Source organism: Thermobia domestica, chromosome 18 (genome assembly GCF_964235325.1).
Source record: "Thermobia domestica chromosome 18, izTheDome1.hap1.1, whole genome shotgun sequence".
NCBI classification, from domain to species: Eukaryota; Metazoa; Arthropoda; class Insecta; order Zygentoma; family Lepismatidae; genus Thermobia; species Thermobia domestica.
This window is the reverse complement of record NC_137471.1, coordinates 132,628,206-132,646,318: the sequence shown is the minus strand read 5'-3', so window position 1 is coordinate 132,646,318 and position 18,113 is coordinate 132,628,206. Positions and strand designations below refer to the sequence as shown.

The 18,113-nt window shown below is 36.2% G+C and overlaps 1 protein-coding gene across 2 annotated transcripts; it reads left to right on the top strand.

Moving 5' to 3' along the window:
• Window positions 1-836: 836 nt before the first annotated feature.
• Window positions 837-17,573, top strand: LOC145675985 (mpv17-like protein 2). 2 transcript variants are annotated; one of them, XM_081746814.1, is made up of 3 exons: window positions 837-995; window positions 9,762-9,875; window positions 16,820-17,573. In XM_081746814.1, the coding sequence occupies exon 3, from the start codon at window positions 16,823-16,825 to the stop codon at window positions 17,474-17,476; it is 654 nt and encodes a 217-aa protein (XP_081602940.1). In that variant the 5' UTR covers window positions 837-995; window positions 9,762-9,875; window positions 16,820-16,822; the 3' UTR covers window positions 17,477-17,573. The 2 variants fall into 2 exon arrangements, with proteins under 2 accessions (XP_081602940.1, XP_081602941.1); XM_081746815.1 differs by having other exon boundaries at window positions 844-981.
• The last annotated feature ends 540 nt before the right edge of the window (window positions 17,574-18,113 follow it).

Here is an 18,113-nt window from a genome sequence, read left to right as displayed (position 1 = left end):
GCCTATCTCGATAGGACATTTCCTGGGCGATGGATTGGTCGTGATGGACCAACAGCTTGGCCTCCACGCTCTCCTGACATAACCCCATTAGACTTCTTTTTATGGGGTTATGTCAAGGATGAGGTCTACCAAACACGTGTACCAGATCTTGAAACCCTGCAGCAACGAATAACCACAGTCGTTGCATCGATCCTCCAGTGATGTTGGCTAATGTGTGGATGGAAATTGAATATCGCCTAGATGTGCTACGTGTTACCAAGGGTGCTCATGTGGAAGTGTACTGATGTGACCAAAACTTTTATAGTTTGTAAACAATTCAACACCAGTTTCATATTTCTATCTTATTTCTAGCCTGAGTTATCAATTTCTATAATCAGGGAAGGACTTCTCGAGGCAGGGTTAAAAGTGGATCTGAAAAGGTAGGTAGCGGCATGACGTCACGCCGTTCCCCCTGCCTATCTTTGCCTTTTTTTTTTTTTTTTTTTTTTTTTTTTTTTTTAAGGAACTGGTGAGGAGATAGCGTCCTTCAGACTTCCTCCTCACTTTTGCGTTTACCCCTGACTATAGGGGATAAGCAATGAGTGTACCCAAGTTTTGTTTCAATGGACGGAATAGGTATGAGGAGAAAGGTTGTATACCAATACGTTCTATACATACAAAACCGAACCTATGACCTGACCTATAAAGAGAACATCATATAAAAAATATAAACGCTGTACTATTTATCCCGATATCAAGAATTGTTCCACATTCTCTGTAGAATGAAACAAGTAGTGCGTTGCGATCATGAAAGTCGAAGTAATCGTGCACACGATTTGTGCGTTTTATGGGTCTGGCAACGCTGCTTTAGAAGAAGAAGCAGAAGACTCTTCATGAAGGGCAGCAGATAAACTAAACTGAACCGGAATTTAGTCTGCATGTAGAGAGTGTTCCATGTGATTTACTCATTGAATAAGAATTGATTGATTAAGTACTTAAATGGTAACTTGAGAAAGGTGGGCATGTGTCCATTAGTGAATTACTATGTTTTTTTTTTTTTTTTTTTTTTTTTCAATTTCATTCATTTCGTGTGTAGCTGTAGCGTATGTAGGCAAATAATTTCTAACGACCAATATATGTCCAGTTAGTTAAAATTTATGGTTTCGTTAATAATTCTGAACGGATATAATTATGTAAAAAAGTTTTTAATATATACTATAATTTTATTTTTGCATACATTTTAATACATAGGCTACAGTGTAGTGGCACACTTGCAGTTTAAAGAAGCTTAAGTTGCGTTGTTCTATTATTCAACATTACTTCAAATGATAGAGGATTGTATAAGAAACTTTTATACTAGCTATTCACCTTTATACGACCGTACTGATTTGCTTCAGGCAAGCACAATGGTAATGAATGCCTTTATGGATGGTGTTCCTTCTCAGCAATCACGAAAAAGTATTAATGCTTTGGTTTTACGGCTAATCTGCCGAAGATGGCGGCCCGAATGACTTGCATGAATCAGTTTTCAACGTTGTATTACTACTTATCTGTTTTTACTTTAATACACCTTACCTACAATTATCCCTGTTTCATTCCAGGACTTCACTGTTCACCACGAATATTTATTATTTTCATTCTTCCTTTGCTGGGAACAGCGGTGGCTCAGTGGTTAAGCGTCCATGTCTAGTGCATGTGGTTCTCAGTTCGATTCCAGTTCGTGCCAAGTGAGCTTTCTGGTAAACAAAATACGGCGTGCGTGGGTTTTCTGGCGTGCAGTTTTACTATACGGATCCATAGCAGCAGTAGGAGTAGAAACGGGTTAGAAGCCCCGGAGGGATTCGTTGAGTTTTGTTCATGGCATAAAATGGGCAAAAAAACTTCCCGACATTTTCCCGCATTTTAGAATCTATGGATCCGTATAGTGAAACTATGGCAAGGTTCTAGATTACGGGTTTCCCTTCCCATTGAGCAGTAATAAAGACAGAAAACAACGTGCCCTGCGGGGCTCTAACCCGCCATCACTCGCTAACGCTCGCTCGGCAATACTGTGTAAATTAAACGTATAAACTTAAGTACAGAAAGAAACCAATCTAGCTACTAACCTACATGGGGGACCAATAATCTAGAACCTTCCCTAAGACTATACCTTTTCTTGGGGTTTTCCCGTTTCCTTCCACTTTATTCACTCCACCATTTCATTAATTTCTCATGTTCGCCGTCGTCTTTAGCCTAGCTGGCATAATAGTGGGACATAAGACTTGAAGATTTCATTTCTTCCTTTGGTCTTTCCTACATCCGTATGCATCTATATAGTATTACTGCGCAAAATTAATAATTTTGGTTATATGTGTTGCAAACTACGCACTAAGAAATTGCTAAAACAATAAATACTTAACTTACTACGATGAAGGATATAGCCTAGTTTCGAAACTGATACTAAAAATAATAAAATGATAATGGTGATAATAATAATAAATTCGTAAATGATATAATCCTTCGTTGTTGGGTGTTTCAGGGGCGATTGGGGGTGCAGTCCTCTGTCAAAGACATGTCCCTAGGACATTGAAAGTTACAAAACGCGTACAAAGATACTTCTTTCCTGCGTGCTAACCATTCAATGGGGGAAGACTTACATTCATGAAAATAAATTTGTTTTCACATGTACGCTTACTGCCTTAGATAGTGTTCCTTAGAGGCGAGCTCCATTAATAGATGCAGATTGACTTCACGAGACCGGAGTTTAAATGCAGTGTATGATGTATGGCATAAGAATTACATTGCATTAAACACGAGTAACTTTGCTAGGTGGCCACTAAAAACACCAGTGCTATTTAACCAAGTCAGGTCAGGAACGCAATAAGGGAGACCGAGGCGCAGCGAAGGGTGCATCCGTAAGAGCAGGCGCGTCAGCGACGTTGTGTACACGCATAAGTGGGAAAGTTCTAGAACACAGCTCCTCTTTATAAAACTAATGAAATACTAGCTGAACCTGCGCTCTCTACACACCGCATCATCCGCATATGAGCATAAATCTCCTCATTCCTCACCAACATATGTATATGTCCCTTTACAGACACAAGTGAAAGATGTCTTAATAAAAAATCGGCAAGGGGTATCATAAAGGGGAGATTTTTTCGATTATTTTTTTTCTCAGTATCTCGCACCGTTTGCAAGATTTGAGCCTACTTCCGGTTGGAGTTTCTAATTCATGTATGACCAGTGTTTTCTTTCTTCTTGCATGCAGTATGTAATAAGCAAATACATCACATATACAATTAATTATAATGTTAGTTATATATGGTGTTCATTGGGCAAAACACTCAAAAAATAGATTTGTCCTACACTCGAGAAATGGTTATCCTTCCTTTTCCATTATTATTTGGCCATGAAACAAACACCCGAGACATATACAACCCCAATATACAACGATGTCGTGTTGGAATGTATAACGCATAGGATATAATGCTTAGTTTTTGTTAATTTCAACGCTTCCAGTGTACCCTTAATAAATGTAATAAAGAAATAATGCCCATGTTTTTTTTTTAAATATTCAATTAGAACTGGACCATCTACGCAAAATTTCCAGTCGATCAGTGAAAACGTCATCTTTCTAGAGCCTGTAGTTTCCGAGATCTCATTGTCGAAAGGATTGACCACAAACATAAACGTCCTCAACATATAGTTTAAAAGAACTCAGAAGATGGAAGCACAATTCACATGCATTGATTTTAGAGAAGGCTTTGAACAATGATTTTATATCATAAATTTTAAGAAAAAGGTAGTTAACTATTTAAAGTACAAATACTTAAAATGTTTCTCTCAAACGTGAAATCACGCATAACCGTAAATGAAATATTTGAAAGCTAAAGTTATAGGTTGGAGCTCAGGCGCTTATAATTGCTGTTGTAGCATTTTAATAGATAGATATTTAACGTACCTTGTTTTGGTTCCTTTTCGTTCCTTATTCTTTTCTGTTTTTTTTTTTTTTTTTTTTTTCCACTTTTTGGACTTTTTTATTATTATTATTATTATTATATATTATTACCGAAACTAAGACCACTGAACTTCAATTTTTGATGAGTCCACTACCATGTTTGTTTACTTAACCACGCTATTTATATATGGGTCTACTGTTTTATATATAAAGTAATAATAATGTTCTAATTAGTTATAATTTTAGATAAACGAAGTTTTTTGTTACGGTATTTCTTTGATTTTACGTGCATAAATTTTATTTTAGTTTGCTTTATATATATGTATACCTATTTTTTTCGGTATACCATTCAGTTTCGTTTTCGTATTCGATGTTGAATTGTTCTTTGGTGGTAGACGTAGTATGCGATTGTATTGTGTGAATCTGTCAGAGTATTTATATATTGCTGTTCTGTGTACATTTTATAGTTTATTTTAGTTTTATATCTTGAATCAAGTGTGTTTGGGTTTTATGAGTTTACAAAATGTTTTTTTTGTGGCATACAGTGTAGTGTTCTTTGAAATTCATTTGTTCGCAATGGATATATTGTTTTGCATTGTCTGATGTTATTGATGTTCTGGTTACTTTTTTTTAAAGGGCAAGTTGGGTGAATTACGTTAAAATAAATTATTCGAAATTATTAATTAACCAAAATGCCACTTGCATTGAAGGATTTCTTCTAGTAACATATATTCTAAAATAATATACATTTGGGGTGTGTGAGGGCTTACCCTTCCTGTTATTTTTATACTGTAGATTATTGGAAGAAATTCTTTTATGCAAGTGGTATTTCGGTCAGTTAATAGTTTGATATAGTGTACTTTGTCGTAAGTCACCCAACTTGGTCTCTGGGTTGTAGACCTGGAGTAAGACCTGTGTTTTAGAACATTGCCCGCATAAATGAGGATAGTAAATACTTCGTATAGCGTAAAACACATGCATTATGTTTTGCAAAGCTTTGCGACATTTGCATTTATCAGTTTACAGACTGCCTTGATATAGCACTCCTTTCATCATGTGTCTGTTTTTGAGTGAGTATTTGGTGGTACAGGGGACACTTTCCACTTAGTACTTCTACCTTATACACTTCATGTGTAACATCCCGATATATATGTACAAATGTATCTGGAAAAGTACTATAGGGGATAAGAAATGAGTGTGCCAAGTTTTCTTTCGATAGACGGAATAGGTATGCGGAGAAAGCGTGTATTGGTATAGAGACTTTTCCCTCATATCTATTTCGTGTGTCAATACAAAACTTGGTAGTCATTTTTTTTTTTTATCCCCTACAGTAGATACATTTGGATTGCGTGCTTTTACCCGGAGCCACTCCAGACGCTGCCAAAGTTAAGGAATTTTTTTAAATAGATTTCCCGACATTCTCCCAATCTTCTCTGTTCAAGTACGTTATTGGCCTCAATACATAGCACCTCTGGAAAGTTTGTGTCATGCTGAAGAGAATGAACAATAAACCATGACTTTTCAATGAACAGTATTGATGCAATAGCTATTTCATTGCGAGTCTACGATTTTCTTTACACTAACAGGGTTAATTGGCCCCAGGGACTTACGCCGTTGCCCATGGCACCGAACTTTTTTTCTTTCTTCTTCGTATGAACATATCTTTGTTATGTTTATCAAATGGACTAGGTTTGATTTCAGATGTCCGGATGATACGTTCGTCTGTTGCTTGTGAGATGCAACTTCTCTTTTAATACTTTCCACTCTACATTTTTGTATTTGCTTCAATTACAGCAGCATACACATCTTACGTTAGTTATTAACATAGTGGGTTTGAAACACTGTGATATTATGCTCTACTGCGTGTTCACCTCATACCACATTAATCCGCGAACTCGTATATTTCAGAATTTAACATCGGGTTTCTCCCTTATTAATCAACCTACACTGATAATGTTTATTGTCTTTTTTGTTACTCTCACGATGGCATTTCGTCTGTTCATTTTTCCTGAATTCTACATTTCGAAACCGCAATCTGCGGCAGTTAACCCGGTCTAATATCCGTTGGTTACTTTAGCTTCAGATTTAGTGTATGTATGCATGAGCGATACAGATGTATTTAGTCTGGTTAAACTTCCGAAGATGGCGGCTCTGGGTAAGACGCAGATGAACGAGAAGGCTCTAGAACACTGGTCCACTTTTAATTTTGAACATTTTTTTTTTACCTTGTTTTAATTCCTTTTTGTTTCTTCTTATTTTTCTAGTTTATGAAGTATTTTTATGCTTTAAATATTTTATTAGCAAAACTTACAACGCTCCATTTTAAACTTACAACAGTCCACCAGCATATTAACATATCGAACCATATTTATCATATACAGGTCCATTGTTTTTTATACTTAAATTAATAGTTTTTGAGCTCCTTCATGGCGAAGCAATTAGCGTATGCGCCTTTTGCGTGAGAGACCTGGGTTCAATTCCCGGTGGGAGCTCATGTGGTTCGAATCCCATATTAAGCTGTATGTTCACGTCTCATATAGCCTCGCTGCTAAAAGGGATGCTACACCCAAATTCAAATCTAATCACACACAAAGGGCACAAGGAAAGTTTTGCAATAGAACAGAACGGATTATCACAGGAGTTTGCAACTTAGCGCGTATTTAAACATGTCCAAACTTGCACTGTAGAAGCTCTAGTCATTGTCTGTCTCAGTCGATTTTCAGCTGTGTTAGTGAAAAGAGGTGGAGATGTCGTCGTGGTCAAAAATTGATTACCGGGCAATTTTGCAAGTGATTTAGGTGTTAGTGGTTAGAGGAAATGACTTCTGTGCTTGGAAAGTATTCTCCTCGGCGTACAACGATGTTTAGGTGGTACCGAGTTTCAAAAAGGAAATTTAAGCCTTGAGGACGCTCCAAGGTCAGGTCGGCCATCTTCGTCTGTGACTGAACAAAACATTGCTTGAGACAGATAGACGGGTTACGTACCCCTATCAAATGGTGGTATGCTTGGGCATTAATGCACCAGCAGTTCGTGCTGTTCTCCGCGATCACCTTCAAGTTAGAAAGTGTTGTGCCCTTTGGGTGCCGACCGACGAGCAGATGGCACACCGTGTTTCATGGTACCGTGAAATGCTGAAATAATTTAAAAATGGAAAATCTTCCTCTGTGGCCAGTATTGTGACAGGTGACGAAACTTAGGTCTATTACTGTGACGTCCCGACCAAGGCTTAAGACAAAGTGTGAGTGTTTGAAGATGAGGAGACGTCCATGGCTATTCGAAAGTCCACATGAGTGAAAAAGAGAATGGTGACGGTATTTTTTAGCGTGCGAGGAATTGTTGAGCGAGTGATCTTAGAAACACAGTCACAGCGAAGTTGTATACCGAGGAATGTCTGGCTAAAGTTCTACCAGTTGTACCCAAACTCAAGGATGGACACATTGTTTCTTCACCACGATAACGTTCCAGCGCACCGTTCAAAAGTTTGCTCAGAGTATTTGGCCAGCACAGGACTAAAACTGTTAGGACCCTCCATACAGTCCAGATTTCACTTCCTGTGATTTCGCGTTGTTTCCTCCATGTGAAGACTAGACTGAAAGAAAGGCGTTTTACAAGTCATCATGCCCTACTAAGGGCTTGGGACGATGAGTGAACCCAGATCTCTGCCGAAAAATGGCAGAGTTTCTTCCACGACTGGTTTGAGAATGGAAAAATGTGTAATGTGTGGTGGAAAGTACTTTGAAAAAGTATGAGAAATAAGATAAGATAAGATATGCTTTATTGTCATTAAACAACATTTGTTGCAATATACATTGTTAAATATAACATATATATATATATATATATTCACAAGTTTTATCACACTATCAGGCAAGTTTTATCTATGTATCATTTTTCTTGCTTTCAACTCTTGATAACATATTTTTTTCAAATTCAGAGATACTATATACAGAATTGCTTATAAGGAAGGATTTACAAAAGTTTTTGAAGTTGTTGTGAGGCATTGTGCGTACATTTTGTGGTAATACATTAAATAATTTCATACATGTATACTTATAATTTTTGAGTAGTGGTTAACCTAACTTGTGACATATTAAGGTCGCCTTTATGCCGAGTATTGTAGGAATGAACATCACTTCGGTGATTAAAATTATCTAAATTTTCTTTTATATACATGAGACATCGATAAATAAATAAAGAAGGCACTGTCATAATTTGAATTTCCTTAAACACTTCCTTGCATGATGCTGTTTTACGCAATCCCGTAATTATTCTTACTGCTTTTTTTGCCATTTGAAGACATTCTGTGCACCAGAAGAATTACCCCAGAATATTATTCCATACTCCAAATGTGAATGAAAAAAAGCATTGTACGATGTTATAAGAGATTTCTCACTAATTACAGTTTTTAATTTACGCAATAAAAACAATACTCTGGATAACTTTCCACAAATTTTCTGTATGTTCATTCCAATTTAACTTTGAATTGACGTACATTCCTAACAGTTTTACAGATTTACGTGTATCTGAATGAGATTTACAGATTTACGTGTGTTTCTGTTTTATCATGATTTACTGTAAGTCTGTTACATTTAAACCATATAGAAGACAACTCTAACATTTTGCTATTTCTACTTTGAATATCAATTATATTTTTGTCTGAATTTACAACAGTAATAAGGTCGTAATTGCAAAACTTTCCTAGTACCCTTTGTAATATTGTTTCTGGTTAATTATAATTTTAGACTACTGAAGTTTTTGTATTTTTTTGATCTTGTGTGACATGAATTTTATTTTAGTTTAGTTTGTCATTTTATTCGAAATTCTATTCAGTTGCGCTTTTGTCTTTTGCGAGTGGATGTTCCAATATTTCATTGCGGAAGATGTTGATAGTTGTTTTGTTTCGTTGGATGATATGTTACTTTCTCTTATGAATAACTAATATACTTTTAAATTCATTAAGAATGGGACAAAATACATGTAACTATTAATTTGAATTATGTTTCTCATTTACATACACAGTTCTGTTTTGCCTACTCAAAACTGTGGTGATCCCGAAAAATACCTCATAGCACATTTTAGGTGCATTCATTTTTAAAATTACCAATATAGGTAATTAAGATGTAGTTTGAGCTAATGCTACCAATCTGGGTCTACTCAAAGTGCTCTATTAGTAGAAATGCTACACTCCAAAGTAAATTTTAAAAGAGTAACAACCCAGGTTGACAATAGCAACTAACACCCACTTATAATGTGCCTTGAGAAAATCTAAAAGGAGTGTTATATTTTTGGTATGATATCGGTAACGAATCCTGTTTCCTTCGACAGGTAGACAACAACGAAAATTGAGGTCTTTGACTGTTGTCTCAACTAAGGTATATGCTTTTACCAGTTTCAAAAAGAGGGTCTACTTTCCCTTTAAAACCCAATGCTTTATTTTATCTATTTACCAAACTTTTGTTTCAATTATGTATGAATCTTTTTGATTTCGTTCATTAACTCCAAATGAATTAAGTTGCTGTATCCGTAAGCTGGAATTCATTTGCCCGGTACTTACTATTGGTGTCTTTACTATGTGATACCTTACCGCTTACAGTAAGACGATAGGAGTAGTTATGTTCTTGATTAATTATAAATTAATCTGGTGGAGATCTTAACCTTAATTTTAGACACAAATTGTGTATCATAAGAATAGTAATCGTTGAGACCGCATGAAATAAATTTATACTTAAATGGTACAAATGAAATTTGCTTATACAAATTAATTCCTTACTTCTATCTATGGTTTCATTTGAAGTTACGAATTTTAACTGTAATTTCACTAAAATTATCAAATTTCTACCCACAGCTCGTCAGTCTTCACGTCGGCGTAGAGTAATGGGTTCTGAGGACCGGCGTATAAGTTAAGGGAATGGTATTCGTGTATCTCGATTAGTGATACGACATTTTGGGAAATTTTCAGGTAAGATTTATGACTGAATTCCTGAAGACTATCATTGAATGAAATGCATTAAATTTACACTCATGTCCAAAATTGTTGTCGCATGTCTATAAATATGTTGTAGGAGAATTTGTTAACGAATTCTCCCGTTATTTCTTATAATGTTAGTATGTGCATAATCGGCAGAGACATGTATGTGGCAAATTTCATGTCAAAAGAGCAGTAAATAAGAACAATAAAACGAAAATAAAACTTTCTTGTCCATTTAGCAAGATTTTGTTTTACTCATTTTAATTTTCGTATTCATAATTCTTTTCCTATGAAATTTACCACAAATATACATTTTCTGATTATACACAAAGTATCAGTATTAAAAGAACTCTGCAAAATCATTATCAAGTTATATTTTTACAAGAAGACAGTTATAAATATGACAATCATTTTGGACATGAGTGTACCATAATCATAGTAATAATCACCATCATCAAAATGAACCTTATATAACCTGAGTAGAAGGTGCAGCTTATTTTTTTTATACGAGGAGTGGTCGGAAAATAAGTTTACCTAGTAATCTATTTATAGATATACAAAAGAGGCATTATTCTCCTATTTATTAGTGGCCTCTATGTTTCCCGCTTTACGAGAGTTCGATTATTCCTTGTACATAAAACTCCAAGTCTGCAGGTACGCACAGCAGCTTTCATGTTATTTGCGGTGAATGTTGTTGTGGTGCCTTGTTCTAAGCAGGTAAGATGCGGTAGTGTAGCTTCTGTTTTCCCGTAGTGGGTTGGATGTGTATTCTGTTTCTTCGTAGGCTAATACCTTATCGCTTTAATCTGGCAGAACATGCTTCTGATTGTATGGTTAGGGGTTCGATCCCCGGTGGGAGCTTTTGTGGTTCGGATGCCACGTTAAGCTGTAAATTCTAGTTGAATATAGCCTCGGTGGTGAACAAAACGTTAAACTTCAAATCAACCAAGCTTTAATCTCGTGCATAATTGAATATGGTAGTAGTGTTTGTTCTAGTTGCCAAGACTCAAATATAAACTCTTCCAGAGAAGGGGGAAATAGAAGCCCAGCTACCAGTTATACCTATTGGTGAAGAGAACTCCTCTAATAAGTGGGAATCTATCGACATCTCCAGTGTTGGTAGTGGAGCATTACAGGAAGCTCACATCCCCTTTATACCACGAAGAGTTCCGAAGGAAGAGTAAGGCCATTTGCTGCGAAAGTATTATTTGTTTCTCGTTTACATTTCTAGAGTGTTCTCAGAGAGCTCCAATCCAAAATATTAGACGCTAGATGACTTAGGAGGAAGTAGTAGTAGTCACTGGGCGCCATATTGAGGCTAGAGTAATGGTGTTCCCAACTGATGTTCACAAGATGGTTGACAGTTACTACTATCATGTGGGATCTTGCATTTGTTATGCAGGATGACTTTGCTATCAGAAGGCTGTGTCCCTTCGAATGTCAATATTCAATCGGTCCAATGTCTGGAAGTACCTCTTGGCATTGACAATTTCCTTCTAAAAATGAACCAACAAAATGTTTTGGCATCTGAGAAGCAGTGAAAAGCTCTTTTCCTGCTGAGTGGTTATTTTAAACATCTTATGGCATGCTTGAACATCACGAAGGCAGCCTTTGAATGTGGGATGAAGTAATGTCTTAGACTCGATGCCTAGTCACGATTCGTAAAAGGAAGTATTTACACTTCCGCTGAGACCCTCTAGGTTCTTTGCGGCGTGTGGTCAGAACCGTGATGGCAGCCATACGATACTGAGGGCTTGAAGCTCGCCAGTAGCGAGTATATTTTACATTTGGCGAGTAAAGTCCGATGAATCAAAAATGTGTTTTATTCCAGAAAACGACCAAAAATGTAGGAGGATAAACTGGTTAAAGATAGTTTAAGCGAGTGGTACACATTCAAAGCAATAATAATTTAAAAAAAAAAAAAAAAAAAAAAAAAAAAAAACCCTTTGTCTTTCCTAACTTCTGCAGAAGACAGTGCGAGACGAAGGCAGGTTTCCTTTGCTTTCAAAACTGTTAAATATAGCCTGTGTTATGCCAGTTTCCATCAGTTGTTGTGAAAGAGGTTTCAGCAACATGAATTTCATCAAAACTAAACTACGTTCATCACTGGAAAGTTCAGAAATTCGGATTTGCTGATGTCCATAAATCTAAATGGATGTCACCTTAAATTGTTTGATCCAAAGCAATCTATCGATCACTGGTATTTCAAAAACAGTGGCCACCATATTGCTGGATATATTCACAGGAAGTTCAAGATTAAAGAGAAGGTGTCCCTCTTTTTCTTATTTGTAAGAGACATGCCAATAAAGGAAATAAAATAAAAAATGACATAAAATGATTTTTGTTTATTGGCATAAACACTGTGACTGCAAAATATTCTGGTTAGTAGATTTTTTGGCTGGCTAGTACGTGCAAACAAGATTTGTCAAGCCCTGAAGATACTATAGGATATAATTAATGATTTTATGGATGACATACGGCCGATGCAGACTTCGGTAACGAAAGCATCTGAAGTCAAACGACTGTTCTCTTGAGTCAACCTTCAGCTTGTGTCATGTTTTCACATTCAGTGTGTATTCACTGTTCCTTTTGTATTCAAGTTCCTAAAATACCATTTCATTTCATGTGTGATGGACACACATTACTCTATTCTTTCTTTCTTTCTCCCTCAACTCTAGTTGAAATTTAGGTCAATATATTAATGAAAATTGCTGCAGGCCAAAATCGCTAAATTCACAATTTTCTTATACAATATTAAAAAAAAAAAAAATATCTATGGTGAACACCTTATACGATTGTGGCAAAGATCATTTCACGTAAAACAAAAGAAGGGTGAAAAAATTTTACTTGAAAGTTACGAGAAAGACAACATACACAATGCTTTTCAGTGCACATTTAATCAGTTTCACTACATGATTAGGTTATTGAAGTTTCAACAAAAAGTGCCTTTTAAAAAATATTGAAAACTAGGTTACGATTAGACATCCATTTGTTCAAAAGTAAATGTTATATTCTGTTTCCTTATATTCTACTTTTCAATCCACGAGGTTACTGCAGCTTAGGTAAATCACAATACTTTTACTCCATACAAGGGATTCTCGTTATTTTCTTACATCACACTGTATTATTATTATTATTATATTTCATATTTCGTTACACATTCCGAATATTAGGTAGTATTTGGTTTCAAAAATATATTCTTCATTTCAACATCTTTCCTAATTCAACGCATATCTATTGCTATCCAACGTGGCAACGTGTCGTCGGTTCTTGACACCTTAGCACATGGAAAAGAACTAGATGAGGTATTTCTTCTCTAACACTAAGAACAACACTAAACATTTATACAACTGGACGACATACTATACAAATAAAGTGTAATATCATTGGGTGGCGTAGAAAAGCAGACAGTAACACTAGATATGATGCCGTTCATAGGTGGTTTTCTATCCCTTCCTTTGGTTCGACTATCGAAATATATTTCCTGCTAACTTAATTATTTTATTTTAATTGTTTCGTAAATTTATTTAATGCAATTGTTACAATTTTATTCAAATTATTATATTTTTCTGTTATTCTGTTAGCAATTATTGTTCCATTCCTCATTTATGCCTGTTGTTATTTTAGTTGAATGTCGAATAATTTTGAACTGTAATAAATTTTATTTTAAATCAATTTGACGGGAAAAATATTTACTCAGTAACCGTAAATTTTTACATGTTGTACGTATAAAAGAGAACATCCGTTTGTAAGATGTATCATCACCCATAAGAGGTTGTGACTGCAAGTAGCTCCAGAACGCAGGGAACCGTAACGACATGGGAATAGAAATTCAGGCTTGGCGAGCGAGGATAGGCTTGTGATATGGAAGAGTGCGTTTGCGGTGTGCCAGCACACAATGTGAACGAACTGTCTCAATCGGGAATGTCTATTTCATGGGAACAGTAATTGCCGTGTTATTGATAATTGGTGGTGTGGAGTTAAACCCAGGTCCGGTTACACTGGAAAATGTTATCTCTAAACTCGATTACATTGATAAGAAAATACCAAATCTGTGTACAACAACAGAATAAAACACTAGTTTGATCTTATCTGGTCACAAGAAACCGCCAACAACAATCACTAGTAGAAAAAGAATAAGCAGCTTTTCTACAGAAACTCTCCGCTGCACTGTTTGTAAAGCAAATCCAGTGCATACTGAAAAATAAAATAAGTGCAGGCAGAAAATATATCGTTAAAGGCAACAAACCTAAGATTTTAGCAAATGGGGCCCATTTTCTTAGCCGTCAAAATAGCATTCAAATTAATGGCAACATATGTGCCAAACTCCCTGAAGAGGTTAAGCTGAAAAACAGCCTAATAGAATGCAATCGAAAATTTTGACAGAAATACAGGTGAGAATTTAAAGGAAAATTGACCATCACATGAACACATCCAAATTAGTATTGTGTACTGCGCTGTATTTACGAAGGAGGATCAGAAACTAAGGTGAGACGGCCGATATTTGTAGAGTTTCGTCTGTTATAGAGGAACGAGGAGTGTGCGATAATTTTAATACATGGAGTTGGCAACTGTGCAGTTTCAGCCACCCACCACCTACAAGCGCTAGTTCTATGTAAACACAAATGGCGACTTGTTTGGAAAATTGGTCTCGCACAGAAGTCCGCACAGTTACCGATTTCTGAGAGCGAAACATGTAATCGCGGCTGAAATTCACCAGCAATTACGGAGAGATTGTAATGTCTCGTCAGCATGTCGCAAAATGTGTCGAAAGTTTCAGCTGGTACAAAAAACATCACCGACGAGGAGCACAGTGGCCGACCCAGCACAGCATAAACAAATTTGAACACAGCTCGCGTCGAGGAACTGATTTTGGACAGCAGGAGAGTTGCGTTACGGCATCTGATGATAGAATTCGGATTGTCATTCGGAGGCGTTCGTCACATTGCGCACAATATTCTGCAGTACCGTAAAGTTCGTTCTTGATGGAATTTTTACGCAAGGCTACGATTTTTACGAGAAAGGAATCTTTAAACTCATCCCACGATGCGACAAGTTCCTCAATCGATATGGAGACTATGTCGGAAAATAACGTATGTACTATCTGTTCGCTTTATTGGTTGTATGAATTATTATATACACGTTTCACTGCAGACTTTGTAACCTTACTTTCTGATCACTCCTCGTATTAAGATATTATATTCTTAAAAAGTACAGTAAAACCTCTTTTTAACCCGATCACTGCTCATTAGGACCACCTCTCCTCCCTCCTGGCGAACACAAACGTTTTTTCTTACATTATTTAAGGCGATCAGTTCGCGATAAATGATTCGTCTGGTGGGGTACTTGTAGTGTTAATAATCAAGTAATGCTAATGGTGGATCAAGTGGTTGGACCTTCGAAGTATTTGGTGTCCCATCGGATTTTGTGATCAGACGTGCATTCATATAAAATAAAACCTCCAATGCAATGATTCTAATACCTCAAACCAATAACCAACCTTGGATTTTTTTTTTTTTTTAATGACATTGTGTGTGTCAACGGGGGAAAATATGATCCAGAAATATTCTTAAAATGATTGACACAATTCTATAAAATAAAATCTTGAGTGATAACTTTTGTCAAGAAACTATTTTGATCTTTTTTCTTACTTTTTCTCTCCCTCCTTGCTCCCATTTTGTGTGTGGTTCTAGTTGCGATTAGGTTTGTGTGGTCAAAAACGTAAGAACAGTTGTACAGGAGTCATCGTCTTTAATAAACACTTCTTTTAAAATTATACCAACAGACAGCACAATAACCCCACAGTTCAATTACTGGCCCACTATAACCTATCCAGACTTAAGGGTGTACTGTTGGTCTTATGGGAGCAGTGATGCCAAGTTGAGCATTAAAAACAAATGCAGAACAGATCGCGCTTCTAATACTGCCGACTGATGTTGCCAACGTACGCAGTGAAAAAAAAAAAAACGCCACCATGACGATTAATAAATAATAACAATAGGTCTAATGAAATTAAACTACCTAAGGTGATACTTCAGTACTTAAAAAAAACACCCCGTGGACCATCCCCTGAAATTATTACTGCTTTTTTATTCCTAGTGTCCTCTTGCGGCTGAGTGGTTAAGGAACGGCCTTTCTTTCCCTGTCTTTTGCAAAGAGAGAGGGAGATTGGAGAACAGACAAGAAAAGCAGAATCACTTTTCTGCTCTCTTTCCGTTTTTGATTAAAATCCTTTACTTTGGTTGAGATAGAAAAAGAAAGAAATAGAGATGGAAAGACGTTTTACTTTTTCTGAAAATCAGAGATTTAATTCAATTCTTTCTGCCCGTACCTTTATTTTTTTTTAGGCACCTTTTTACATACTTGAAATCAGTGGAAGTGACAACACTAATGAGCTCACGACTGTAGGCTGACACTACGGTGAAATTTCTCGGCAGTTGGCAACGCTACCTTTAAGCAGACAGTTTGTCACATTCAAATGCAGCGGCAACGTTCTGGCTGCCGTTACGCATATCATGTCTTTCCCCTTCGAGTTTCAAAAACAAAAAGTAGCCTGTAAAAGCTAATTAAATACTTTATAAGGAAAAGAGAAGCTATGTAAATTATTTTTGTATCGTCAGTAAATATGTAACATCTTTTAAGATAAACTACAATAGTGAAATTATTCTGTTAAGGGGTAAGTATGCAGAAATAATAGCTCATAAGCCGCTAAAGTACAGACCAAACCCTGGACAGCCTATATAATTGGAAACTTCTTGGTAAATCACTTAACCCTCTATAGGAAAACCATCCCTCCAGACGACCAATTTTAGTTGAAAATTTCGGGTGATCATCTTCAAAGAGGTTTCACTGTAGATTAATCACAAATGCTATTGGAAAGTACTATTATCTATTATCTATTATTGCTCATAGCTATTATTTCTATCTATTTACAGAGTATGAACTCGTTGGCTGTCGCTGCTGGTCGGATTCTTAGAAGTGAAATAATCCAAAGATGTCGACTCATAGGACGTACTATGTTTAATAAGTATCTTCTTATTACCAATGTTGGAATATCAATTACTCTTTCGGGTGCTGGAGATGTTATTCAGCAACATTATGAAATCCTCAAAGGGGAAAAGGAAAACTGGGACCATATTCGAACTCTGCACATGTCAATCACTGGCCTGACCGTTGGTGTCATGTGTCACCATTGGTATCTATATTTGGATCGTGTTATACCTGGAAGGACCTTTAAGTGTGTGTTGAAAAAAGTGTTTGTAGATCAAGTATTATTCTCACCGATTTCAATTAGTTTGTTCTTTGTGACTCTAGGATTTCTAGAGAAGTCTAGTGTTAAACATGTCACGGAGGAAATCATTCAAAAAGGCTGGAGACTTTACGTCGCAGAGTGGGTGGTCTGGCCACCCGCACAAGTTATTAATTTCTATCTGCTACCTACAAGATTTAGAGTTTTGTATGACAATACAATTTCGTTAGGATATGATATATACACATCGTACGTAAAACACGAAATTCCTCTACAAGAAAGGACTTCAAGCTTAACATTAGATCCAACAGAAGATATAATGATGATTTCTGACGGATTATAATTAAGTTTTTATGTGTTGTTGTAACACAGTTAAATAACATTCATTTATTGTAAAAATTTCTGTATTATGAAATATAATTAAGAAACTTGAGCAGTTACATGCATGTCTTTTAATTGAGTACGTGTATATCCATTATACTAAGGTGAGTCATAATTTCGTAAGTTTTTGATGTAAAACATTGATACTGTGTAGAAGGTATGGAGGCTTGCCGTACTCTGCAAAGTCCATTGTGTTAGATGATCCTTATCAAAGTTCCACGAAGAGGCACAATCCTACGACGATAATATTTGAGGCATTTGAAGCCCAAAAATTCGCGCGTCTTATTTTGTGCATCATCAGGTATTTTTGCTCACTTAAGAAAATGTTCCAATGCATATGGGGCAATCCAAATGAAATCGACCAATTTCCAGGTCAAAGATTGCTGACAAAATTTACTTTTTTTTTTTAAACCTAAGATTGTACCACATTCAGGGAGTTGAAAACGGGTATTCAATTACTTTTTAGCCACGCAGGTTTGTTTGTAGCGGCCATTTTGCATAGGCGCGTGTGCGTATTTTGCACTTTTCAGAGGCTTCCGTTAAACGTTGTGACTTTTAGACTTCAAAGATGTTCTGTGCACATTAAGACGTACTTTAGA

Bases quoted from the DNA above. Each gene is read 5' to 3' on its own strand.
- LOC145675985 (XM_081746814.1), top strand. From the start codon at position 16,823: ATGAACTCGTTGGCTGTCGCTGCTGGTCGGATTCTTAGAAGTGAAATA.